Below are 27,318 nucleotides of genomic sequence, written 5' to 3'. Positions count from 1 at the left end.
ACAACAAAACATCTTCCCCATTCCTAACACCTATCCACCCAGTTCCTTCACCATTATTTCATTAGTCTCCCATATGTCCCTCCAGAGGGACATTTCTCCTTCCACAATTTCTCCACATAAGCAAATACGAATAAGTATTTTTATCCACTCCCCCACTTTTCCACAAAAGGAATAGCATATTTACTATTCTGCACAAAGATCTTGGAGAAATTTTTATAATAACACAGAGTTTATTTTTTAAATATAGTTTCATACAAGGTGAAATACCATAATTTATTTAACCAGTTCCCTATCGATGGGCATGAGGGCAGTTTCCAATGTTTTCCAGCTGTTACAAACCATGTTGCAATAAATAGCTTTGTATGCATGTCATGTTGTACCTATGCACAAATATTATAGGATAAATTTCCAACAGAATTGATGGTCAAAGGGTATTAGCCATTTGTAATTTTGATAAATGTTGCCAAATCACCTTCCATGGAGGTTGTAGCAATTTGCATTACCACTAGCAGTGTCTAAGAGTGCCTGCTGATTTGTAACCAAGCTTATTAATTAAATTTTTGAATTTTTGCCAAATCTGATGAGTTAAAAATGGTATCAGTGTAATTTTAATTTGCATTTTTATTATGAGTGAGTTTGAGGACCCTTTCTTTTGCTTAAGAGCCTTTGTATTTTGGGGTTCATACATCTTTTCATATTCTTTCCACAATTTTTTATTTGGTTATTGTCTTTTTCTTACCAATTTTTAGATGGTTATACATTTGACAACCAACTCTGTGATAAATTGTAAATATTTCACCCATTTTGTCATTTATCTTTGAATTTTTTTAAAAGTTTGCTATAGTTTTTCTATATCATGCAAAATTATTATGGCTCCTGGATTTGTAGTGTTAACTATACCAGCTCATCCTCAGATTATAAAAGGTTCTTCTATGTTTTCTTTGTTATATATATGGTTTTGTTATTTACATTTAAAATCTTTCATCCATTTGGTTTTTAACCTGGCATATGGTCTGAAATATGCTATCTCATCACCATTTATTGAATTTTCCCTTAGTGGTTTGACCACATATTAAATTCCTGGATGTATTTGACTCTATTTATGTACAATCTGTTATGTTCTATTTATTCATTCTTTTTAGGCCAACACTACATTGTTTCAATTATCAAGGCTTTGTAATGTGTTTTATAGGGCTAGTATTACCTCTCTGCTTGTGTTCAATTTTCCTGGTCTTTATTTGTTTTTGTTTATGAACTGTAGAATTAACATCTAATTAAAAATAAATCTATTGATATTTAAAAAATTATATTCAGAATTATATCAGAAATATCTGACATAAGATTCATGATGTAGAATCTTCCTATACAAGAGAGCATGCTATTGGGTCTTTCCATTTGTTCAAGGCATCTTTGAAATCCCTCATTAATGCTTTAAAGTATTTTTTATTTGCTCTTGCATATTTCCTGTTCAATTTATTCCTAAGTTGTTTTTTTTTTTGGCTGCTATTGTAAATAGGATCTATCTATCTTTCTTTTCTTCTTCTCCTTCCTCCTCTTCTTCTTCTTCTTCTTCTTCTTCTTCTTCTTCTTCTTCTTCGCTGCCTCCTCCTCCTTCTCCTTCTTTTTAAGTTTATGTATTTATTTTGAGAGAGAGAGTGCAAGTGGAGGAGGGGCAGATAAAGGGAGAGAAGGAATCCCAAGCAGACTCTGTGCTGTTAGCGCAGATCCAGATGCATGGCTCCATCTCATGAACTGTGAGATCATGACCTAAGCTGAAATCAACAGTTGGATGTTTAACCAACTGAGCCACCCAGGTACCCCTGGGATTTATCTTCCATGTTTATTTTATCTTTATCTATACATCAATTTGGTACCTGATACCTTTATTGAATTTTCATCATTTGTCCTAGATTCTTAGTTGATTCTTATTTTTTTAGGTATGTAATCATGTTACTGGCAGACATTGTTAGTTTTGTCTTCTCTTTGCCAAACTTTGTTTCTAAGATTTTTTTTTCAATTTTATACAATCATTTCACAAATATTTATGGATATCTTATGGACAAGGCACTGTTCTAGACCCTTGGAACAGGTTAGACAAAATTCCTCTCTTGGCATTTCTATAGTAGCCAGGGATATATAAAAAGCAAAACCACACAATAAATAAATAAAGTTTATTATAAGCTGAATATGATAAATGATAGGAAAAAAAAAACCCAGAACATGATGAAGGCACTGAGGACTAACAGAATAAGAGTCAGTTTGCAATTTTAGATAGGATGATCAGTGTACTTCTCATTGAGAAGGTAAATTAAAAAATTTTTTTTTTAATTTATTATTTTTGAAAGAGAGAAAACGCATGCCTTAGTGGGGAAGAGGTGGGGGGGGTGCAGATAGAGGATCTGAAGTGGGGCTCGAACTCTTGAACCATGAGATCATGACCTGGGTGAAGCCGGACTCCGCTTAACTGACTGAGCTACCCAGGCGCCCAGAGAAGGTTAATTTTGAGCAAAGTCCTGAAAGAGGTGAAACAGTAAGTTACCTGTTGGTAACCATGATGATCATGGGCATAGCATCTTATTTTATAGTTTAGTGGAAATGCTTTTCCACTGTTTCCTTGTCATGCCTGATGTGGGCTTTGGATAGCCAAGATAGATACATTTTCTCATGTTAAAGCATTACCCATTTATTTTTATTTGAGTGCTTTGTCAAGAAAGTTTACTGAAATTTTCAGGGTCTATAGAGACAACCATATGATTTTTCTCTTTAAGTCTTTTAAGATGATAACATGTATACTGTATATTACCAATATTGAACCATTTTTGCATTTCTGGTCCTGGTGAATTTCATTCCTTTAGTGTGATGATGGATTACTTTAGCAAATATTTTAGAATTTTCCATTGATACTCAGAAGTGAGATTAGGCTGTGATTCCTTTTTTGCTGTTCTTGTATTCCTTGAAGCTACTGGCATAAATACTTATATGCTTCATAAGAATAATATGGAAAAATTTCTTTATTTTTCTCTGCTCTGGAATTGTTTAACAGTGGAATCACCTACTTTTTAAAGGTTTTATAGAATTCCTGTGGAAATCATCTGAACTTGGTAGTATTCTAAAGTTTGCTTTTTGAAGCTTTTTCTTTTCTCTCAAACTTGATCTTTTCTAGAGCAAGGAAATTGTGTTTTCCTAGAACACTATCTATTTCAGACAGATTTGCAAATTTAGTTTTGTAGACTTGAGCAAAGTAGTCTCCTACTATTCTTCAGTTTCATCTTTTTTCTATGGTTACTTCTTGATTCTCCTTTTGTATTTTATATATTTGCATTTGCCCCCATTGGTTTTAATGTTTATTTGTTTTGGGGAGAGACAGAGACAGAGCGTGAGTGGGGGGGGGGGGTAGAAAGAGAGAGGGAGATACATAATCTGAAGCAGGCTCCAGGCTGTCAGCACAGAGCCTGATGCGGGGCTGGAACACACTAACCGAAGCGTGAGATCATGACCTGAGGCGAAGTCGGATGCTTAATGGACTGAGCCACCCAGGCATCCCTGCCCCCAGTCTTTTGATTATATTAGCCATTGGCTTTTTTATTTTATTGTTTACTTTTAAACTTCCAGATTTATTTATTCTGTTTTCTGTGTTCTAACTCATTAATCTCTACTTGACTCTTCATCCATTTATTTTTCATTTTTGTATTCCTTTGTTTTGTTTTGTGGTCTTATTCCAATCGTCCCAGTTATTGAGCATTGCTTTATCTTTCTCCCATGTTTCTGAGATGTATTGTTATTCTTTAGAAATGTTGCCATTTTGTGCTTTAAGTCCTTTTGGCCCAAGAGTTAAGAGAGGTTTGTTTTCATAAATATCTAAACTTAAGTATCTTTTAGCTTTCTGAATTTTTAAAATTAATTTCTCACTTTATTTTCTCATGATTAAAAAATATGTCTGTACTATTTCTACTTTTTAGGATTTATTGAAATTTTCTTTGTGGCCTAATATATAATCTATTTTCATGATTTTCAGGATAAAGAGTTTTTATATAAATTACCAATTTTCCTTATTAATTTTATTTAGTGTTCTTTGTGTCTACTTATTTAAAAATTTTTAAATGTTTTTATTTATTTTTGAGAGAGAGAGAGAGAGAGAGAATGCAAGTGGGGGAGGGCAGACACACAGGGAGACAGAATCTGAAGTAGGCTCCAGCCTGTGAACTGAGAGATCATTACCTGAGCCAAAGTCGGATGCTTAACTGACTGAGTCACCCAGGCGCCCCTGTATCTACTTACTTTTTTCACTCAGTCTTTCATAAATCAAGAGAAGTTAATTAGAATATCCTATTACCAGTCTGTGTATTTTTCCTTGAATGTTCCATAATTTCTGCTTTATATGTGTTGCTGTCATATAGTTCATATGTAGTCATAACCACTCATATCGTTATTGAGAATTGTACTTAATGATAGTTTAAAGTTGTATTCTTGTTTAATTCAATGCTTCTTGTCTTAAATGCCACCTTTTCTTTATTAACATCATGGCTTCTGGTCTCCATGTCCTAATGTTCCTGTGCTTGGAGTTTAATTTTTAATTTTTAAAAATCATTTTCTCTTAGGTGTGTTTTACATAAAGTATAGAGTTATGATTTATACTTTTACTCCAACTGGAAATTTTTTCTTATAGATGAGTTTAAGCCCATTTCTACTTATTGATACAACAGATTCATTTTCTGTTACTGTTTTATGTTATTAAAGAAATATAACATTTTTGTTTTTATAATTTTTAAAGAAAATCTTTGGCTATGTAGTTTGTTTTTATTTTTATGTACTTGTAATACTTAGAAAACTTTTACTTTTGTTATAGTGGTTACTTTTATTTAGTATTCTTAGACTTTTATTTTTTTTTGACAATATTTGTTTCCTAATAGAGACAGAGATAAAATTAATGTGTATAAAATTTTGCGCTTGACTTTCATCTACCACCTAATTATATTCAATGTTATAATCTTTCTCAGTGTTTCCCTAACACTAATATTACATATGCTACAATTATTTTTATCACGTGATTTGTTAGGTTTTAGCGACATCTTTTGATACTCAGCTTTTAGAAATAAAATAATTAGAAAAAGTCTTCTAACTCTCATCTTCTTTTATCTTTTCTTGCCCGCTTTAGCCACAAATAAAAGTCTAAGATAATTTTCTAATTGGAAACATGGTATTTTATGATATAATATAGCAAATGCGTAAAATTTAAAGATTTCAACTTTCAAAAACAACCTAATATAAATATTTATTTCTAAGTAGCCCCAGCCCTCCCTTTCTTGTCCTTCCATCTCATTAAAAGTTACATTGAAAACCTGGGTAACATACTTCAATGTATAGATAATTGACTGAGTTCTGCTAGAGTAAGTAGCGATAACATTAACCAGAGAGACCCTGCCATGGAGACAGTGGCTTCAGTTCCCTTTTAAATTAATAGCATCTCCAACTGGAGGTTGGTAATGTGAGGTAATAATGATTGAAAACTCCTGTTTGCAGCCATTTGTTATTATCAATGGCATATAAACATGTTTATTAATTCATCCTCTTAACTCTGACAACTGTTGTCTTTGATCATGTTCTACTCCATTACCTATGTTATTGTCACTATACCTTGACAATAAAATCTATCTTCTTCATGTCAGTGTTGTATACTGGTAGAGGATGGATAGATTTATATTTTTGTGGAGGTACTATTTTGCATGGGACCTCTTTTAATTTGGGGGAGTATAGAGGATCATGCTATTAGAGAGTTAAAGAGTATACAAGATAAAATGCAGCAACTTTCTGGGTAGTGCTTTGGGTGAGTCTGGTTGAGTCCATATTTATTTTTAAAAATTTTTTTCCAACGTTTATTTATTTTTGGGACAGAGAGAGACAGAGCATGAACGGGCGAGGGGCAGTGAGAGAGGGAGACACAGAATCGGAAACAGGCTCCAGGCTCTGAGCCATCAGCCCAGAGCCCGACGCGGGGCTCGAACTCACGGACCGAGAGATCGTGACCTGGCTGAAGTCGGACGCTTAACCGACTGCGCCACCCAGGCGCCCCGTGGTTGAGTCCATATTTAATGTAATTTGCAGAAGATTTCTTTTCTAGGTGCTACTTCAAGAGAATTCTAGTGGTTGGGAAGCAGTGAAGTTCTTGTGCCTGGGCACTGCCATGGGAAGTGGGAAGTGTGGGAGAAGTGGCATGATTTGGGATTTTAGTTTTCTTCTCTTTGTCCCTTTAATAAAAATGACAAGCTACCTTGGTAGAGAATATAAATGTGTCATACATTGTTCTTTCTGTCAACAATCATTTATTCAGTAATTATTTATGGAGAGTGAATCTATAGTAGACCAGACACTGTGCTAAGGCCTGGGGTTACATTGTGAGCAATATAGACATGGATCATGTCTTCATGAATTTCTAGTCTACAAAGAAGCACACAAAGCCATAATCACCACTGCAATAATTTTGGGGGGAAAAAAGCATTTTAGGAGTAAAGAGCAAAGACAATTGAGATGAGATATGAAGGATGCAAAAAAAAAAATGGTGGAGAAGGTAGAAAAAGTCAGAAAAAGTCTGACAAAAAAAAAGTCTTTTTTGTCAGAAAAAGTCTGACAAAAAGTCAAGTGGTCCGGGCAGAGAAAGGTCCATCTGTTACGTGCTGGTGTGCTTGTCTTAGTTGAGGAACTGGAAAAAGAATCAAGATAGGGAAGGGTCTGATATTAGCGCTGGAAAAGGAAACTGGAGGATGCCAGATTCTGCTGGGATGCCATCATGAGAATTTTGGTCTTTACCCTAAGGGCAGGGACAACTATATAATTTGTGAGGCTCAGTGATAATGAAAATGCAAAGTGAAAATGCAGGGTCCCTTTTACAAAAATTATTAAGGATTTTGAAATAGTGACAGTATAGTATTAAACCAAGTGCAGGACCTTTCTAAGCACTGTGCCTAGTGTGACTGCACAAGTCACAAACCCATGAACTTGGCTCTGCCTAAGAGCAATGGGAAGCCAAGCAAAAGTGTGAAGTAGAGAAGAGTATTGATTGGATTGGCACTTTAAAAGACAAATTCTTGGGGCGCCTGGGTGGCTCAGTTGGTTAAGCATGGGGCTTTTGATTTTGGTTCAGGTCATGACTTCATGGTTTGTTGGTTTGAGCTCTGTGTCCAGCCCTGTACTGACAGTGTGGAGCCTACTTGGGATTCTCTCTCTCTCTCTCTCTCTCTCTCTCTCTCTGTCTCTCTCTCTCTCTTTGCCCCTCTCCCATGCTCTTTCTCTCTCTCTCTCTCTCTCTCAAAATAAATAAACATTTAAAAAAAAGACAAATTCTGGGGCACCTGGGTGGCTCAGTGGGTTAAGCGTCCGACTTCAGCTCAGGTCATGATCTCGCGCTCTGTGAGTTCCAGCCCCGCATCGGGCTCTGTGCTGACAGCTCAGAGCCTGGAGCCTGCTTCAGATTCTGTGTCTCCCTCTCTCTCTGGCCCTCCCCCATTCATGCTCTGTCTCTTTCTGTCTCAAAAATAAATAGACGTTAAAAAAAAAGACAAATTCCTTTTTTATTTTTATTGAAAAAAATTTTTTAATGCTTATTTATTTTTGATAGAGGGAGACAGAGCATGAGTGGGGGACAGGAGAGAGAGACACACAGAATCCAAAGTAGGCTCCAGGCTCTGAGCTGTTAGCACAGAGCCTGACGCAGGGCTTGAACCCATGAGCTGTGAGATCATGACCTGAGCCCAAGTCAGATGCTTAACCAACTGGGCCACCTAGCCACCCTTGTGTTTTGTTGTTTTGAAACAATAGGCTGTATTTCATATGCAGTCAAATATTGAGAATCAAATCTTTTGTCTATCACCACTCTGCCAAAACAAGTCTTGAGTATTGTATGATGTAGTAAGAAATTAGCAATGAGAAAAAAATCAAACCACCATTTTATTTTTTACAATAATCCTAATTTTTTGTGTGCCTATGTATTTCAAACATCCTATAGAGAAATAATACCTCAGCAAAACTACAAATTTGATAGTGATCCACAGTTTAATTTTTTGATACATAGAGAAACAATTTCCCTTAAGGACTTTTATGACAGAATAGAGATCAAGCTATTACTCTTTAAAAAGTCTGACAACTATAGAAATCAGCAACCTTATGCTTTTTTTTAAATCTTGTTAGTTCAAGTTTATAAATACTAATGGTAAAAGTTATCCCCAGCTAACAATATTTTTGAAAAGAAGATAATTGTTAGATATTTGTGTATCATGACAAGAAAAAAAGGAAATATTTTTTTGGGGGGATGTCATTCTTTAGATACATGCGATTAATTTATAAGAAATTACCTTATATTTACTTAAAAATATTTATGGTTTGTTCTATTAACTATATTTACTTAATAATGTTTATGGTTTGTCTATATAAGCAAAGTGTCAGAGAGTGATGTCAAATTTGGAGCTTGTGACAACAGAGCAATGCATAGTGGGGAAGTGAGTCCTCAGTTTAAAGTTACTTCAGTCTAACAGAAGAAGTAGGCTGACACACACATAAATATACAACTAATAAGCAATTACACTATTCAGCTTGGTCTGGTTGTATAGACCTCTGCACTTAAGTGTAAGTAACTACAATGTTAGATACGAGCAGAGGTGAGAAGCCGATGGGTCTAATCTTAAAGGCAAAGAATCACAAGGAGGATACAGATAAAATAAAAACAGAGAGCTGTGAAGGAAAGGAGGGTGAGGCCTAGCAAATTATGGGCTTGCAAATCTTTGTGAAATAAAAACCAGTATCAGTATTTGATAGCTACTGGCAATGGAATTATATTATGGACACTTAAAATTAATGGGACATTCAGAGAGTTCCTGCCAGTCTAGGAGAAATGCTAGAAAAGTTCATTAGGATTAACACACATTTGGCGGAAAATAGGGTAGATAATTGTGCTGGGATAGTTTGGGATCCAGGTAATAAAAGACTTCGTGAGGTAGAGTAATTACTGAGCTTTAAAGGATAAGAGTGAAATGGCTAGATAATTCATAATCATTGTTATTGCCTAATATTTACTTTTGTTGCTTCCTAAGATGTTGAGTAATCTGGAAAACTTACCTGCAGGGGAAAACAAGAACTCTGTCTCTGAAATGCAATTCCACCTCGAAGCACAATTAATTGAAATGAGTTAATAGCGTGACATCATGTAGTTATCATAAATGGACAAACACATCTCGGTTTAATTTAACTTGAACATATTTTAAGGGGTTAAAAAGCTTTGGAAATAGAAAAGACCCTTAAAGCTTATTCTTTAAAAAGATTTTAATTTGAAAGTTGAAAAAAATATGTAGTTGTGATTTTTATGCACAATTATATTGAAACTCAAAAATTGTACATAGTAATAATGATAAAATTACTTGCCTAGATCCACAAATGATGGTTCTTCAATTGTTTGTTGCACAGGCTCAGAGAGGAAAAAACTAAGCACGCAATCACTCTGAAAAAAAAAAGAAAATATAATATTTCTTCATATGTTACTTATTTATTGCTTCCATTCACTAGTAGAGGATAGACCCCTAATTTAATATGACTGGTGTTCTTATAAAAAGGGGAAGTTTAGACACAGGTATTTATGTAGGAATGACAATGTGAGGAGACATAGGCAGAAGATAGCCTTTTATAAGTCAAGAAGAGAGGCCTGGAATAGATTCTTCCCTCACAGCCATCAGAAGGAAACAACCTTGTTGACACCTTGACTTTAGACTTTCATATTGCAAAAACAAGAGACAACATATTTCTGTTCTTTAAATCATCCAGCTTGTGGTACTTTGTAATAGCAGCCCTAGGTAAGCAAGACAGCACCCAATGCTGATCCCTTCATCTATGTCCTAGATTCTATTTCTTCCTCCTTAGGAACCTTGTGGAATATCTCAATCTATACGTTAGTAACTTTACCTTCTTCCTTTCTTTCTCATCAGCATAAAGTAGTCTCTCCATTTTAACAACTAGCAAACAGAAGAGTCAAACCACACAAAGTACACTCACACGTAAATAATACCCTGTCACTAATGCCCCTTTCGAATCCTGTTATTTCTGCCCCCTCCCTTCCTTGACACAAACCTATGAGAAGAGCTACCAACATTCATACTGGTTTCACTTCTTCAATTTCTACTCTATGGTCTACAGCACTCAGGATTCCCCCCACTAATCATTCTCCAAAAATGCTTATAACATCATCTCTAACAACTTTTTCTTTTTTCTTGTCTCCCGCCCACCCCACCCCACCAAATCTGATGGGGATTTTCTTGGCTGTTATATAGCTACTCTATTTCTAGTGAAAAACTCTCTATCATTTGTTTTTATGATACTAGGTTGTCTCAGTTTTGCTTCCATTTGTCCCGTCATCTCTTTTTGGACTTTTTTTTTTTCAGGCTCCTTTTCCTTTTGGTTATAATTTAAGTTCTAGTGTTGTTCACTTCCAGGCCATCTCTCTCATTCCTGACACATTCTTTCTGGGTGATGTTATCCCTTTTGGCAGCTTCTACAATGATGCACCAATCTAAACCTTTATCCCAGATCTGTCTCCTGAGCCTCAGCCCTCTGTATCAAAACACCTATTTGTTGGCCTCCTTGACTTTTCTAAAGACAATTACAACCAAAAAGTGCACCAATAACTGCATTTTCTTTGCCTTCAATTTGCTACTTCTTCCTATGTCCAGGCTCAAAATAGAGTGTATTTTTTAGACTCTCCATTGTTCCTTACTCCACACATAATATTTATTGCTAAGTCCCCTATTGAATTCCTAAATATCTCAACTACCCATTTCTTCTTTCCAGGTATGCTTCTGAGTTCCAACATCCTCACTTCTCACCTAAATTACAGCAGGGATTCCCAACTCTTACTTTGCTACTCTTTAATCCAATCTGTTTTCCACTTCATAGTCAAACTGATCTTTCAAAATAAATATCTAACAGTTAACTGCTTAAAACCCAGCAGTGGCTCCTTATTGCTTTTATGAAACAGGCCAACTGCTTCACAAGGCTTGTAAGACCTTTCTTGCTTGGGATATTGCTCATTTCCCCTCTTTATCTCTCACCATTTCTCTTCTAGGATTTCATGCTTAACTACACTGAATTATATTTCTTTCCTCAAGTGTGTCAGCTCTCTCACCTCTTTGTCTTCCTACATGCTTTGTCGTTATCCATCCTTTCCAAACTTATCCACCCATTTGCCCAAGGTTTTTCATGTGCTTTCTTTTCTACTCTTTTAGCCTCGTCGATAGGATATCAAGAGGAGGGACTGTCATTTATTCACTCATATCTAATAGAGTATTTTTGCTTAATAAATATTTATTAACCAGAACTGAGATCTGTTTTTACATAAAGAATACATTGGTTTTCCAATGCATATATTGATATCTATGTAGCAGTTTTATGCATCAGTGTAAATTAGTTAACTACCAAATTTTGATCTCTATGTATTAATCTCTTGTGAACTTGCTTAATAAGAATCTATACCCAAGAAATGTATCCATATTCAGGATGCTGACCAAATCAAGTTTTTTGTTTTTTTGTTTTGTTTTGTTTTGTTTTTTAAGCTTAAAGTCAAACTTCAGACTGTGTAGAATTTGTTGAAGAAAATTTGACCTTCTTGGGCCTTTTGACAACTAGTCAATTATTCTTTTCTGGCGACATTTTGGCCTCACCACCCAATGGTTATTAAACTTCAATAGTAGGCAGAATATCTTCCCAATTAGTGTCTGAAATGTCACCACTAGCCAATTATTCCCTTGTGTTTACACTGTCATATCCTTGAAATCCTCATTTGTAATTCCGGGTGTGGGTGACATACTAAATACTAATTCCTTATTGTAACAAGATTGTTTTCATTCTTGAGGAGAAACATGACTCAGTGTCAATGGAGGGAGAAATCAATAAAAGAGATGAAGAGGGGAGGAAAAGTAGTGTTGTTGGATCTTAAAATAATTAATTTTGAAATTTTCTCAGACTTGGCTTTACTCACATGCATGCCTCCCACTGCTTTTTAGCACACCACACCACTATAGAGTATGAGTTATAGAAATGTCAGTACTAAAGTTGTTCTTACTGATGACTTAGATCAATGTTCTCAGTTGGGTTTGTATTGATCCCCAAGCAGTGTAGCTACATTTAGTTGTATAGGTTGTATACTGAGCAACATTACAGGTGCCATTTTTACATGGACTCTAAGTATAATCCTACTTAGCAGTGTTCCCCATATGTAGGGCTGGCAGATATAGCAAACAAAACCAGAGGATGTCCATGCAATATTTGCAGCATACTTATTCTAAAAAGAGATATGTTTATCTCAAATTCAAATTTAACTGGGTGGCCTGCATTTTACTTGCTACCCTACAGTATGAGGTATCTAGAAAATGTGTGGGCACATTTTTGGTTGTCTCAGAGGATACAACTGGCAATTAATGGGCAAGGCCACTTATCCTAAATGTGCTGCAATACCCAGGAGGTTCTCACATTATGAATAATGTTTCTTTTCTGCTTAGTTCTTCAAAAGGTAATGGTCTCCCAGGTTAAAACAAAAACAAAACAAAAAACTCTGAAATTAATTACTCTATTCTAGAAGTGAGAAACCTGAATATTAGATAGCATAAGTGATTCAGTGATTGAAATTAGTACCAAAAACAAAATAAAACAAAAAACAAAATGCAACCAACCAACCAACAAAGCCCTGTGTTACCTGTGTTATCATTGCCAATGGCCTATAGATGTGAAGAATGCATATGGGAGACAGGTGGGAGATGTGGCTACAGAGTCCTAGAGCACACTAGTTCTATAGAAACCTGAAACTACTGTGACCTGTTGATGAACGTTAAGCAGAAAAGCATCACAATCAGGTATTTTTAGAAAGGTGACAGTGCAGCATTGTGGAGAAAGAAAAGGCAGCAGCCAGTTTTGGAGAATATCATCAGCAACATATTGTATTTTCTAAGCATATTGTATTTTCTAATTTTCTATTGTGCTTTTCCATTAATTCTCTAAAATGGCATTTGCATTCTCTCCCATTCCCTTTATCTCCCTGGTCCTGGTGGTGGGGTAGGTAGCCTCCTCGCATCTCCTTGCTCTTCTAACCTCCAGTCTTTCTTCTTTTATAAAAATACCCTGCTTTGAAGATCATGTGTGCTGACTCTACTGCCCTCCCCACCTCCCTTGCTGTTGCACTTGTCTACTGACCTCTAGGTCACTGACCTTCATTTCTTGAACATTTTCCACACTGGAACATTGTCATTTTCTTCAATAGTTCTTGTCATAATTCACACTGTTTTGTTTTATTTTATTTTATTTTATTTTATTTTATTTTATTTATTTTTGAAATAATTTTGTGTTTTACTTTACTTATTTTTTTTTTTAGAGAGAGAGTATATGAGCAGGGGAGAGGGGCATAGAGAGAGAATCTTAAGCAGGCTCCACGCTGAGCATGGAGCCCAACACAGGGCTCTATCCCATGACCTGAGCCAAAATCAAGAGTCGGACATTCAACCAAGTGAGCCACTCAGGCGCCCCATTTCATGCTTATCTTAATATTCACACAAATTATCCTTTCCTGTGGTAGTTTCTTTGCTTTTTAACTCCTCTCACCTATTGATGTTGTTCTGCATCCTACTGAGGCACTCACTTCTGTTCCCTTGATCTTGTCTCGATCAGTGAAGAAAGGGCTTCCATTATCTTGAAAAGAATTTCTATAAGCTACCACCAACACATCTATCATCTTACTTCACTTCTACCCTTTCCTCCATTACATGGGTGGACTGTCTGTACTTTAATTTCACACTGATTTGGGCACAAGATATCATGTTCTTTTCTCTACTCAAGGTTAACACTATGGCCTCTGGCTAAGTTCTCATTTTTCTCATCAACAGTTTTTACTTCTTCAATAGATCTTCCTACCAGCATACATATATGCTATAACATTTCAGTAAACAAAATTTCTTGACCTACATTTTCCTGCACATTATCTTATTCCTGTTCATCCTTAGATAAAAGCCCCTGCAAGGATAATTTCCTATTTTTATCCCAAATGCCTCTCTTCATATTCTCCTTTGAACCTATTCTTTTTTTTAAAATTTATTTATTTTTGAGAGAGAGAGCGTGTGCACATGAGTTGGGGAGGGGCAGAGAGAGATACAGAGATCCCAAAAGAGAAATCTGGGCTGACAGCGCAGAGCCCTGTGTGGAGCTCAAACTCACAAACCATGAAATCATGACTTGAGCCGATGTCAAGAGTCAGAAATTTAACCAACTGAGCCACTCAGGCACCCCTCTTTTGATCCTGTTCTTTTTTTTTTTTTTTTTCCAATGTTTATTTATTTTTGGGACAGAGAGAGACAGAGCATGAACGGGGGAGGGGCAGAGAGAGGGAGACACAGAATCGGAAACAGGCTCCAGGCTCTGAGCCATCAGCCCAGAGCCCGACGTGGGGCTCGAACTCACGGACCGCGAGATCGTGACCTGGCTGAAGTCGGACGCTTAACCGACTGCGCCACCCAGGCGCCCCTTTTGATCCTGTTCTAATCAGAGTTTTGTTTCTAACACTCCCATCAAACTGTTGTTAAATTCACCAATGATACCCATTTTTCTAAATCCAGTGGTCAATTCTCAATTTTTGACCTAGCAGTAGTATTTGAAACAGCTGATTTTGCTTTCTTTGAATTTAATTTTCTATTGGATTCCAGGCATAAAATGCTTCTGGTCTCTAAGAGGTTGCTTTTTTCTCAACCTCTCTTGTTGATTCTCTCCATCTTCTCAAACTTTAAACTTGGTATGCTGCAATGTCTAGTCCTCAGATCTCTTCTGTGTTTACATTTCACCCTAAGTAATCTCATCTAGTCCTATGGCCTAGAAAACCAATTATTTGCTGACAACTCCAATATTTGAATTTCCAGCCTTTCTTTTCCCCTCAACTCAATTTTCCACTTGACATCTCTGATTAGAAATTTTGTATGGAACTCAAACCTAGTGTATTTTGATCTAAACTCCTGTTTGCTCCCACTCTCCACTGCTCCGCCTATAGTTTTCTCCATCACAGCAAATATTCAGCCAATACAGACTTGTATGGCCCTAATGGTGGGTTAGTGGCTGGCACTTTTCCTGGTCAGTGTCTGTGCCCTAACACTTGTTAAATATTTGGCCTATCCCTCCTATGTGGAACATTATGTATTTGGTGAATAAATCAATAAGAGTTTGGGCTTTTTTAGGGACCCTAAAGTTACTGGTTTTTGATATATCAATGTTTCAGGTCAATGCATTAGGTTTTATTAAACGTTTTATAAGATTATATACATATTTTCTTTGCTAGAGTAGATGTTTCACTAATATGGGTTTTTTAATGTCTAATAATGCATTTGAAAGTTAGAAATGCAGTCAACAAAAAGCAAATTTGAAATCCAATAGAACAATTTAAAATTAATATCTGCATCAGCTTATTTTTGTCAAGTTCAGAGCTCTTATTAATATGTTGTTTACCAATTATATTATTAAGCCATTTGCAATTTAAAATGATTGATTTCTGAGAAAGCTAATCAATTCAAAGTTGCTCAAAACTTGTGTTTTTCTTACACGAACAAAGACTACAGAGAGTTAAAGTATTTGCAAAGATCAGAAGTAATGTAATATAACACTGAGATCAATTTTTTCTTTCTTTAAAATAACACATTAAGAATTCCCATTTATTAACTGGCAAGCCAACATCTAGAATTGGCTGCAAGATTTAGTTTCAGTGAGTTAAAACAATAAGCTAAATCTATCTCTCTCAAGCACTGTGAAAGACTGTAAAAATGTGAATTTAAAAATGAATTCCCATAAGAGTTTTAAATCAAAGCTGAACAGTAATTGTATTTTATTGCCTTTTTCATAAGGTAGCTTGTCAGAATGTCCAGTCTTTAATGTAGTTCAACCCATTATGTTCATATTGGAGTTACATAGAAGAACGACACTATGAAGAACGGCGAACTTCTAAAGAATCTTTCATAATTCTCATTCTAAAATGTCATCAGCACTTCACTAGACTCTGAAAAATAATCTTGGTTTTACTGATGGTACACATGTGACATTTATCCTGCCTGCAAAGTCATCCCAGCCAGCTCCAAATAGGAAAAGAGCAATGTAGTGACAAATGTAGTAATTAACATCTGGGTTTAGCAACCAGGGAACAAGAAACATATGTTCACTATTAAGATGGGATTTACCCATTTGGATTTATTTTGACATTGGATTTCTGCTTAAAATAATAACATTGCCTACACCATAAGTGATATTATTCCTTATTTTAAGAGGCTTTTAGAAATGAGCAGCAATACTTCTAAGAGCTAGAAATTACAGTGAATATAACTTTAAAATTAAAAAGAAAGGAGAACTGTTTATATATCTCAGCTGAAGTCAGATGTGGGGATATGTGTGTTTAGGTACTGCAATCATGTGCTATAACTTATTATTTCATGTGTATATTGTTCTTTATAAACATCTTATTTAGTTTGCAACACAATTCCACCAAAACAGAGCAACAGTTAAAGCAAAAAGAATTCCTGTTATCACAACTATCATTTGCTTGTGGAATGAAATTACATTGAAAGGATAAAAAGAAGTTTCTATTAATTCAGAGAAGAAAGTAAAGCTAAACAGACAAAAGCCAGGTAGATACAGGACTAGGACATCTAAACTGATGCTTCCAAGCTCATTAAAAGACATATTGAGGTAGCATAGAATTATAGTCTCCATTTATGCCTATTTTCTTTTATCAACAGATTATATGGGTGTGTGTGTGTGTGTGTGTGTGTGTGTGTGTGTGTGTGTATGAGAGAAAGAGAGAGAGAGAAACAGAGAGAGACAGAGATTTATAGGCATTGCTCTACCTGGGTCCCTCTTATGTCTTTAGACCAAAGCCCCAAAGATGTGTCTCCCATCTAGCCTAACTCTGATACCTGATATTGGACTTTAAAACAGACTGTTTTGGGGCACCTGGGTGGCTGTCAGTTAAGCGTCCGGCTTCGGCTCAGGTCATGATCTCACCATTCGTGAGTTCGAGCCCCACATCAGGCTTTGTGCTGACAGCTCAGAACCTGGAGCCTGCTTCGGATTCTGTGTCTCCCTTTCTCTCTGTTCCTCCCCAACTCATACTCTGTCTCTCTCTCAAAAATGAATAAAGATTACAAAAATTAAAAAAAAACACCCTTTTTATCTCATTTGCTCAACAAAAAGCAAGACTGTTTACATTTGTGAATGACGCTAGGAGGGAATATAGCAGCTGATTTAGCAAGATAAGATTGTCCAGTTTTACATTCAGGCTGCATCTTCTACTTCTTCTCTTCTTTTTCCATTCGCTGCCATATATTTCTTTATGTTCATGTCTGTATTTATCACTGTATTATAAACTCATTGAGAATAAAGTTTATATGGTATTAGTTGAATCTTTCCAATTTGTTCTCTTACAACCAATTTAATCCTCTTAGTCTAGAGTGTTATACATAGTAAGTGCCCAATAAAAAATTTAAAATCTTTACAAGGTTATGTTCAGTGATATAGAATATTTTTAGTTACAAATAAATGTACTAAATGTACATTAATAATAATTGTACTAATATAACTAAAAAAGAATGTGAGCTTTAGTATATAGGCATAATAGTATTATTTGCCTTTCCTACACTGCCATATGACAAGCAGCTAGGTAAGAAGAAAAGTATTTTTATGAGCATTTTTCTAGGGCCAGAGATGGGGATTATTCTATTGCAGGAATATTCATCACAAATGTAAAATTACTTTAAATCTCTTATTTTATTAGAAGCAGAAAGGAAACTTGCATATGTATAAAAATTTCCTCTAAGCCATTCATAGCACTTAAAATAATTAAAATATTCATGTTACATCCATGACTCTATAGATTTGATGATTACATAGATAAAACTTTGTTGATATATATGAGAAAAGGGAAAAAGTGTATCAATAGTGCAAAACTTAGAAAATCTCAAAATAACATGATTTACTTTGAAATTATGTAACTTTTAGGCCGATAATGTTTTATTTAAACGATGTTTTCATTTCTAGAATATAAACAAACTGAACCAGGGAACAGTCCACCAACATATGGAGACACATAAAGCTTTCACCATGATTAATCCATTTGAAGATAATTGAAAACTGACCACATTATGCAATTATGCACAAAGAACCTGGGTGATTAGGCACCTGGTATTAATGCTAATCAGCATCTGATGATATCCCTGTCAAAATATTATTGTTCTATTATCATATAACCCATATAATGAGTATTATATCAAGACCCATAAAGTTCCTTAGCAATAAGGGGGAAAAACCAATTATGAAGTTATGGAAGTCTTTATGGGGCCACTGGCACTTATCAACATAGACAGACTATTGAGAAAGACTGTAAACTACTTAGGGCAGTGCCCTAGTCTGATTCCACTTTTGACTTTCTGGAATAGAATTTCTCAAATCTGGCTGTGCGTCTAAATCCACTTGAGTTCTTAAAAAACAATACAGATACCTAGCTATCAACCTTTACCTAGAGAATCAACATTTCTAAGGATGAGGCCCCAGAGCATAGTTTTTATTTATTAAAAAATTTTTTTAAAATGTTTATTTATTTTTGAGAGACAGACAGAGTGAGAGTGGGGAACACACACACACACACACACACACACACACACATACACACACACACACACACAGAATCTGAGGCAGGCTCCAGGCTCTGAGCTGTTAGCACAGAGCCTGACACGGGGCTCGAACTCACAAACTGTGAGATCATGACCTGAGCCAAAGTCAGACACTTAACTGACTGAGCCACCCTGTGTCCCAAGAGCATACTTTTTAAAACCTCCTCAATTTATTCTAAAAAAATTGATCACAGGTGCTATTAAGGCACCCCTGGCCAGACCATATACAATGTAGGCAATCAATAAACATTTGTTGAATGACTAATGCAGCTTTCCAAAATAGCCTCTTTTATGCTAGTGCCCACATTTAATTTTTGTTGACTTGATTTTTATTAATATAGCACTACTTTATTTGTTTTGTAGTATAGAAATGGCAACTAATGAATTCAATTAAATTATCAGGGGGGTGTTACTTTAGAAGAAGGCACATCTATAATATTGGCATCCTTTTGTAAGAGACAAATGGGATCCCCCTCGTTGGGAGTTCAGTGTGAGAAGATGGCTGACATATTCTCACTTAGAGTATTTATAGGATCTGTGATTTTACAATAGTGTCTCATGTTTGATGATATAAATACCTCTTCTTTTTCCTTCTGTTTTTTTATTCTCACTCAACTCTTAGACCTTAATTCATCCAAGAACAAAACAATGTGGTGTCTGAAGTTTCTTCACCTTCCTTTTCCTAAATACTGACCAATAGGGATTAAAAACAAAAGAAAAACATCTCTTCCTGGGGTATCTACAGTAGAACTTTGGTTACCACATTAGCAAATGTGAATGTGATGAAACCTGGGACCTCTATGTGTGGTGGTTTTTTCATCTGCCTGTGTACAGCAGTGACTGTGGTGGGCAGCAATATTCGCTAAGCCTTGCTGTGTTAAGCTGCCCCTTTGCAAGTCTTACCCACCTGTTATGTCTGACTCTTTTGCTTTTCCCTCTCATAACAGTCCTCTGCTAACATTTCTGTAGACCTCATCCTGTGAGCAGATACATCTAAGCGTTCCCTATTGGAAGCCTGCTGCCACATAAAAACGGATCTCAAAACTTGTCTTCTTCACACTGGGGCCAGAAATCAGAAGCCTCTCCACTTTGCACTTACTTGTCTCTGCCTAAATGGGCCAAGGCCTGGTACCTTCAATGGTTACTAGATATTTTGTCAATTACCTTGAAAAGGCATTGCCTTTAAAACAGCTTTAGTATAATCAGTAAGGCAGCCTTCCGCATACAAAGATGATAATCCCATCCACTATCCCCTCAGCATTTTCCCTTATAGACAAGTGCCATGCCCATGAGGCCCTTGACTATAGCATAAGTTAATGGACATGACCTTAGGAGAATGTTAGAGTTAGTAGAGAACATTAAGATGTCAACATTCTAAAAAGGGACGTCTGGCGGACCCCTTGATCTTGGGGTCATGAGTTCAAGTCCTATGTTAGGCATAGCATTCTATATTCTGAAATACACAAAAAGTAGTTGAAATCCAATGAAATAAATTAAGTTGCCTTGATCCTATAGGGCAGAAGCCTCTGTTATAACACATTTCCCATTACTCACTGATTAAGACATAAAACCAAATATATTCAAAAGATAGAATACAATTTATATTGAGTAGGCAAGTTTAAATTAATGTATATGCAATATATCTACACATAATCATTTATTATAGTATAGTTTTACTATTGGTCTAACACCATTTTCAACAATTATTTTATATCTTTGTTTTCAGTTTCCTCATTACATAGTTCTAGTCCCATAATGAACACATACTGTTTACTTCTTTCTCTTTGTTCGTAACAGACATATTAAAAATGTGCTCTGAGTGGTGTTTCTGAAGGATACAATCATGATCCAGTGCACTATTAATGCTCATCCTTTATGAGCATGGCCAGGCAGTGTTCCTGGCCATGGTACTGGGTAACCAGTGGGACCACTTTCTGAATTGGCAGCTAGCAGAGTTCCCAAGATTATTCTCTAGCCAGCCAGGCTGCGTCATGGGGTTCCTATGGGATTATACACTGGGGTGAGGAAAAATATCAAAATTACGTTAATTTTTATTTTGTAACATCATCCAAATATTCCATTTGTCTACAAATTTTTATTTATTTATTTATTTATTATTTTTATTTTTTTCAGATTCTAAACACATTCTCTTTATCACATATTTGATCCAGAGAAGAAACTATGTGTGGGAGGTGGGGAAAGGGACCACCTTGCCTAGGAGCAACCCCCATCTATTTTTCTACAAAATTTAAAACATTTATTACTTATTAGTTTAGTAGTTTCTATTAAAACATAAATAAATGACATGTTTTGGAGGCATGAGCTAATTTCTAAAAGCAAAAAACAAAAAACCAAACAACAACCTGAACTTATAGGATGTAAGGATAAATAAGCAACCACTGCTAAATACTTTTCAGATGCAAACTTTCAGTCTTTCAGGTTTTGAAAAGCAATATAAATCCCATTGTTAATATATGCCAATGGTTCTGTTATTATTCATTTAAAATATCAATTAAATATTGATGAGTTTGTAAATGCTATACATGGGTAAAAATTGAATGAATATAGTTATTGAGTTTTTTAAGCTTCAAAACAAAAGGAAAGCATAAAACCATAATGGATGCTTCATCTTTGAAATTCTTTTTGTCTAACACAACTTTCTCCCAATTTCTATTTACTAACTCCTATTTGCCCTTTACAACAACCTGAATGCCCAGCTCTCTGGGATGCCTTCTCTAACTCACTTGGAATTCAGTTAAGTATACCTCCTTAAGTGCTCAACCACTTGTCCTTTGATACAAAACAACATCTCCAGCTGAGAATCTACCAGCCTGGAAATAATATTGTAGCACAATCTTCTTGAGTTCATATTTGCTAAAAGTCAATCATATAGGAGGGCACCTGAGTATCTACTATATTGAAGGCCAAATGTCTGATCATGTCCAAACTGGAAAAAAAAAGTGTGTGTGTGGGGCAGATGTCTATAGTATATACCTCATACTATAGGTAATTTTTCTCAAACAATAGTTTGCATTAGAACACCCTGCAAGACTTATTATTACACAGATTGTTGGGTCTCATCTCCAAAATTTCTGATTTTGGGCCTCTGGCTGTCTCAGTTGGTAGAGCATCGACTCTTAATCTCAGGGTTGTGAGTTCAAACCCCATGCTGGGTGTAGAGATTACTAAAAAAAATAAATAAATAAATAAATAAATAAATAAATAAATAAATAAAATAACAATAAATTAAAAAATAACAAATGGGCTAAAATTTCTGATTTAGTCTGTCTAGGATGGGCTGAAAAATTTGCATTCTTGTAAGTTCCCAAGTGAAGTTCCTAGCACAGTCCAGAAACTATGCTTTAAGAACCACTAGTCTTAGAAACTGGTGATAGGAATTCAAAAGTCTCACCTCTTGCTTCTAGCTATATGGAATCTAATGCAGTCATTATTGACAATTCTGGGTTTTTTTTCTAATAGCTTTAGGACCCCTAAGATCTGAATTGTGGGATTTTCTTCTTTTAAGTAGGTCTATTCATCATCAAACCACGATATTACCCAACTGGGAGGTACAGCAATAAGCTAACATCCTGAATCAGCAAACCTACAGTTGAGACAGAATTTTTAATACATTCATTAATATATTGTATATTTAAATTTCAGTAAGGTTTCCTTGATATACATTGGTTTACTCTACCATACAGGATGTAACTGAAAAAACTTCAAACCATGACTGCAGTAGTCTCATCTACTACCTTTCTCACATTCCAAGTAGAGAAGAAATGTTGTTGAATTAACAGCTGAGAAACATAGGATTCTTTGACCCTTTATTAAGTCTCAGTTGTGGGATCTAGTGTAGTCCTCCTGCATAATGCTTGCAATTTACTGAAGCTTAAAATATGTCTACATATATAGGATGATGTTATGTGTAGGTTTCTTAGGTCAAGGTACAACCCAAGTACTGCTGACATTTAACTAAGACTATAAAATCCAGGAATTGCCTATTAATGTCTGAATCAAGGCTACACTAAGAGGGGCACCTGGATGGGGGAGGAGAAAAGGAGTGTTCTCAAAATTTTAATCAAGAAACCTATACAAGGGCCAGTTGGTATAAATGCTTCTGTTATTCACCCACAACTCCAACAACAATGGGCATTTTATTAATTAGCATATTGAATGTAGACATTAGATTTTTTAAAATAAAAATGGTAGCTTATTGGCTAGCTTGATTAATATTGGAAATGGGCTCTCATTGGTGATATTAAAGTTATTCCAGATGTGTGGATTACTTACAAATATTCCATAAATGTTTTTCATTTTTGCATTAAAAGGCAAAAAACAAAACAAAACAAAACAAAACAAAGCAAAACCACAAACAACCATAATAGGCTTGCATACTGTACCCTTAGGGATAATGTTTTAGATAAATCCCTAAAGAGTCCTAAGTCTGTCTAAGAACTCTGAAGGATTCCGTTAGTTTGGTACTTGACTCTAAAATTTAGCATTTGTCTCATAGAAACCTTTAATTCAAATGGTGATAGAAACACCTAATAGTATAGAGAGCTAGTGCCCCTTCGAGCATTTGGAAGGAGTTGCACATCCATGTGCATGTATAGCTTATATGCTTATATGAGTGTGTATGGTATGTGGGATCTTAATGTTTTTGTTTTTTTTTTTGACACATATAAGAGAGCAGAACAGAAATGGAGTCTGGAATTTCTGGCATTAATTTTCCAGACTATTCTCAGAATTATTGGTGAGTACATCAAACAGCTTACCAAGGAATCATTAAATATTTTTTCAGATGGGAAGTGTCAATAGACTTAGACCCTCTGATATAGCCTATGAGAGAAAAGTTATATTTGAGCATAGGATGGGGGTGAGAAAGCAAAATGGCAGATATCTCTGAAAGCTGTGGGTGATGATTGCAGTTCTAGAATCCGATTTTTGAGGACAGTAGATTAAGCAAGCCATTTAATGCACACCTACTGATGAGGATAATTGGATTACTGCACAATTTGTGTCTTGAAACTTTGCTTGAAAGCATCAGAGAGCTAACAAGATAGTGAAGAAGTACGAAGCCAGGATGTGGGACAAGGATTTGGAGATGCAAACTTGGATTTGACACTACATTTCTGTTGTGGGTATTTATTGATATGGGTTGGAACAGTGGATGGGCTGAGAGGTTGAGCAGTACTTTTGACCACCTTGCAGAAATAAGAGGAAAGGAAATGGAATCCAGAGCTGCCAAGTAGGCTCTTGGTGAATCTGCCTCATTTTCGACTTAGATCCAAAATGGCTACATCTGGGGCACCAAGGTGGTTCAGTCAGTTAAGCGTTAGACTTCAGCTCAAGTCATGATCTCATGGTTCGTGGGTTTGAGCCCGACATCGGGCTCTGTGCTGACAGCTCGGAGCCTGGATCCTGCTTTGGTTTCTGTGTCTCCCTCTTTCTCTGCCCCTTGCTCACCTGTGCTCTGTCTCTGTCTCTGCCAAAAAATAAACTATATATATAAAGAAGCAAAACAAAATGGCTACAATTAAGGAACAAAGATGAACCTGAAATAGGCCCTCATAAAGGCTACAGTTTGGTTTTGAAAAATCTGAATCCCTGCTATTGAATTTCAGCAATCCTAGATTGTTAATGTCCTCAGATATTATAATTCTCTATACTAAAGTAACAAACAACAACATAGGCCTCCAATTATTTTTACAAACGACATTGCAGTGCAATATCTGGCCACAATAAAGGAAAATAACCAACCTTACAAAGGAACAAGACTGGATGATTAAAGAACAGTAGAAATACTAGACAATAGAAATATACATGCAGTGGGCCCCAATGTTGAAGTTTTTACAAAGATTTAAAAATAACTATGCTTATTATTTTCAAAGAAATAATAAAAAGGACAGATTTTCAGCAAGGAATAGAAACCAAAAAACAAGGAAATTCTAAAACTGAAAAATATAATAATTGAAATTGAAATTAAGAGCTCAAAGGATGGATTTAACAGTATATTAAGCACAGATAAGTAGGGGCGCCTGGGTGGCTCAGTCGGCTAAGCAGCTGACTCTTGATTTCAGCTCAGGTCATGATCTCACGGTTGTGAGATCAAGCACTGCATTGGGCTCAGTGCTGAGTGTGGAACCTGCCTGAGATTCTCTCTCTCCCTCTTTCTGTGCCCCTCCTTCACTGGTGGGCTCTCTCTCTCTCTCTCTCTCCCTTAAAATAAATAAATAAACTTAAAAAAAAAAACTTAAAACAACCTTAGGTAAGTAGAAAATAGGTAACTCAAAAGCTAAGTCAGAAGAGAACTATTGAGAATAAATTAGGAGAACAAAAGGAGAAACAAGACAGGAGTAGAGGTATGAGAAGAATTAACATATGTGATTATAGCTTCAGAAAAAGGGAGAGAGGAAAAAAATATTAACAATGTTGGAAGCAATAATGACAGAACTGTCCAAAACTGATGAAGGACATCAAGGAACAAATTTAAGAAGTGTTAATAAGCATGACAAATAGAAACAAAGTTGTATTTGAGCAATTAAATTAAAACTGTGAAAAACAAATATAAAAAGAAAGACATTAAAAGCAGATAAAGAATAAAGAAAAATAATTTCAAAGAAGCAACAATTATAACAGTTGGATTTGAAACAGAATCAGTGGAAGCTAAAAGACAATGAACTGATAGCTTTAAAGATTTTAAAATAAAATTACTCCTATCCAAATAACATATTCAGCTAAAATATCTTCTGAGAATGAAGACAAAATAAAAACTTTTCAGACAAATGCAGATTTAGAAAGTTTTCTACCAGCAAATTCATATTGAAGTAATAAATTGTGTTCTTCAGGTAGAGGGTAAACAATCCCATATATAAAGTCAGAGTTACAGAAGCAACAAAGATGAAATATGTGGGAAATATTAAACAGATATTGACTGTATAAAAAAACCCAGTGCTTATTAATTTTATGGGATACAGATATAGAGATATATTATTGGGATACAGGTACAGAGATATATTATTAGCATAGCATGTAAAACTCAAATAGGTTAAATAGACTTAATCCATAGTCTCAGGAAAAATCAGAGTGAACACTTATAAATGTTTTAGAAGAATGGTAAAATATAATACTGTAAATAAAAACTTAAGGGGTCAATTAAATCTTGGTTAGGCAGGGGGATGTAGAATTTTATTTATTATTACTTACTTATTATTATTTTTAAAACTTTCAATGTTTATTTTTGAGAGAGAGAGAGAGAGCAAGCACAAGCAGCAGAGGGGCAGACAGGGAGACACAGAAGCCAAAGCAGGCTCCAGGCTTCAGGCTGTTGGCACAGAGCCAGACACAGGGCTTGAACTCATGAACTGTGAGATCATGACCTGAGCTGAAGGCAGATGCTTAACTCAGGCACCCCTAGAATTTTAAACGTGTAAGTGAGGACAGGTTGAAAATAAACAAGTAACTATCTGTGAATGTAATACATAGAACAGCAAATCATAACCGAAGGAAGAAGAGGAAAGGAAATAATCATGATCAAACATAAATAAAATAGAAAAATAATATAATAAAGAGTCAATAAATCCTATGTTTCATTCTTTGCAAAGATTTGTAAAATTCATAATCCTCCAGCAAGACTGATTAGGAAATGACATATGCAAGGACTAGAAGAGTAGACATCTTTTCAGATCCTATAAATGTTAAAAAGATGGTGAGAGGATTCTCTGAATAATTTCATGCCAATAAATAAGCACAAATTCCTAGAGAACTATAACTTAGACCCAGGAAGAAATAGAAAATGTGAATTGTCCTATAACTCTTAAATAAATTGAATCTCCGTACTTATATGGCTTTCCAAATTAAAGAAATAGAACCAATTCTATACAAATTCTTCCAGCGAAAAGAAGAAAAGCAAGAAGTCTTTGCCATTGACATTATGAAGCCAGCATATTCTCCATTCTAACCTGGTAAGGACATTATAAGATAGAACACCTTTGGTCTCTGTCATAAATAAAGGTGGAAAAAAATGCTACAGAAAATGTTGTATCAAATCTAGTAATACATAAAAAGGATAATACATTATGACCATGTAGCGTGCATCCTAGGAATGCAAATTTGTTTAAAATTAGAAAATCCATCAGTGCAATTCACCACACTAATGGAATAAGGGAGAAAAATCACTTGATCATTGATCATCTCAACAGATTCAGAAAAAAAATTGATAAATTCAATATTCTTTATTGTAAAAACTTTTTCTTACAACAGGAGGAAACTTTCTTAAAGTAATAAAGGGTACCTACAAAAACTTGTGTATTTACTGGGGAACTTTAGACTTGAAGTCGGGAATAACACAAGCATGTCTGCTATCACCACCTGGAGGCCCTCGAGAGTACAAAATATCCAGAAAAGTAAATATAAAATATAAATATTGGGGAAAAAACCTCTTGTTATTTACAGACAATATGATTGTAAGTAGAATATTTAAAGATACAGATAAATTATTAGAAGTAGAAGTGTAGTTAGTAAGGTTGTTGAGAAAAATGTCATATAAAATCAGTTGTATCTGTATACTGGTAAAAAAAAATAATTTAAAAAATTCTTTAAA

The 27,318-nt window shown here is 35.4% G+C and overlaps 1 protein-coding gene across 2 annotated transcripts in view; it reads right to left on the bottom strand.

Annotated features, from left to right (window-relative positions):
• PIK3C2G (phosphatidylinositol-4-phosphate 3-kinase catalytic subunit type 2 gamma) overlaps positions 1 to 27,318 on the bottom strand; it is a 337,991-nt gene that overhangs the window by 31,890 nt on the left and 278,783 nt on the right. For both annotated transcript variants that reach the window (XM_047066883.1, XM_047066884.1), the window contains one exon: positions 9,409 to 9,484. In XM_047066883.1, the coding sequence (XP_046922839.1) occupies positions 9,409 to 9,484 (76 nt within the window). The remainder of the gene's footprint in view (positions 1 to 9,408; positions 9,485 to 27,318) is intronic.

Source organism: Lynx rufus, unplaced genomic scaffold (genome assembly GCF_022079265.1).
Source record: "Lynx rufus isolate CCGP_SWC_20201006 ecotype Redwood Valley unplaced genomic scaffold, mLynRuf1.p SCAF_7, whole genome shotgun sequence".
NCBI classification, from domain to species: Eukaryota; Metazoa; Chordata; class Mammalia; order Carnivora; family Felidae; genus Lynx; species Lynx rufus.
This window is presented reverse-complemented; position numbering and strand designations above follow the sequence as displayed.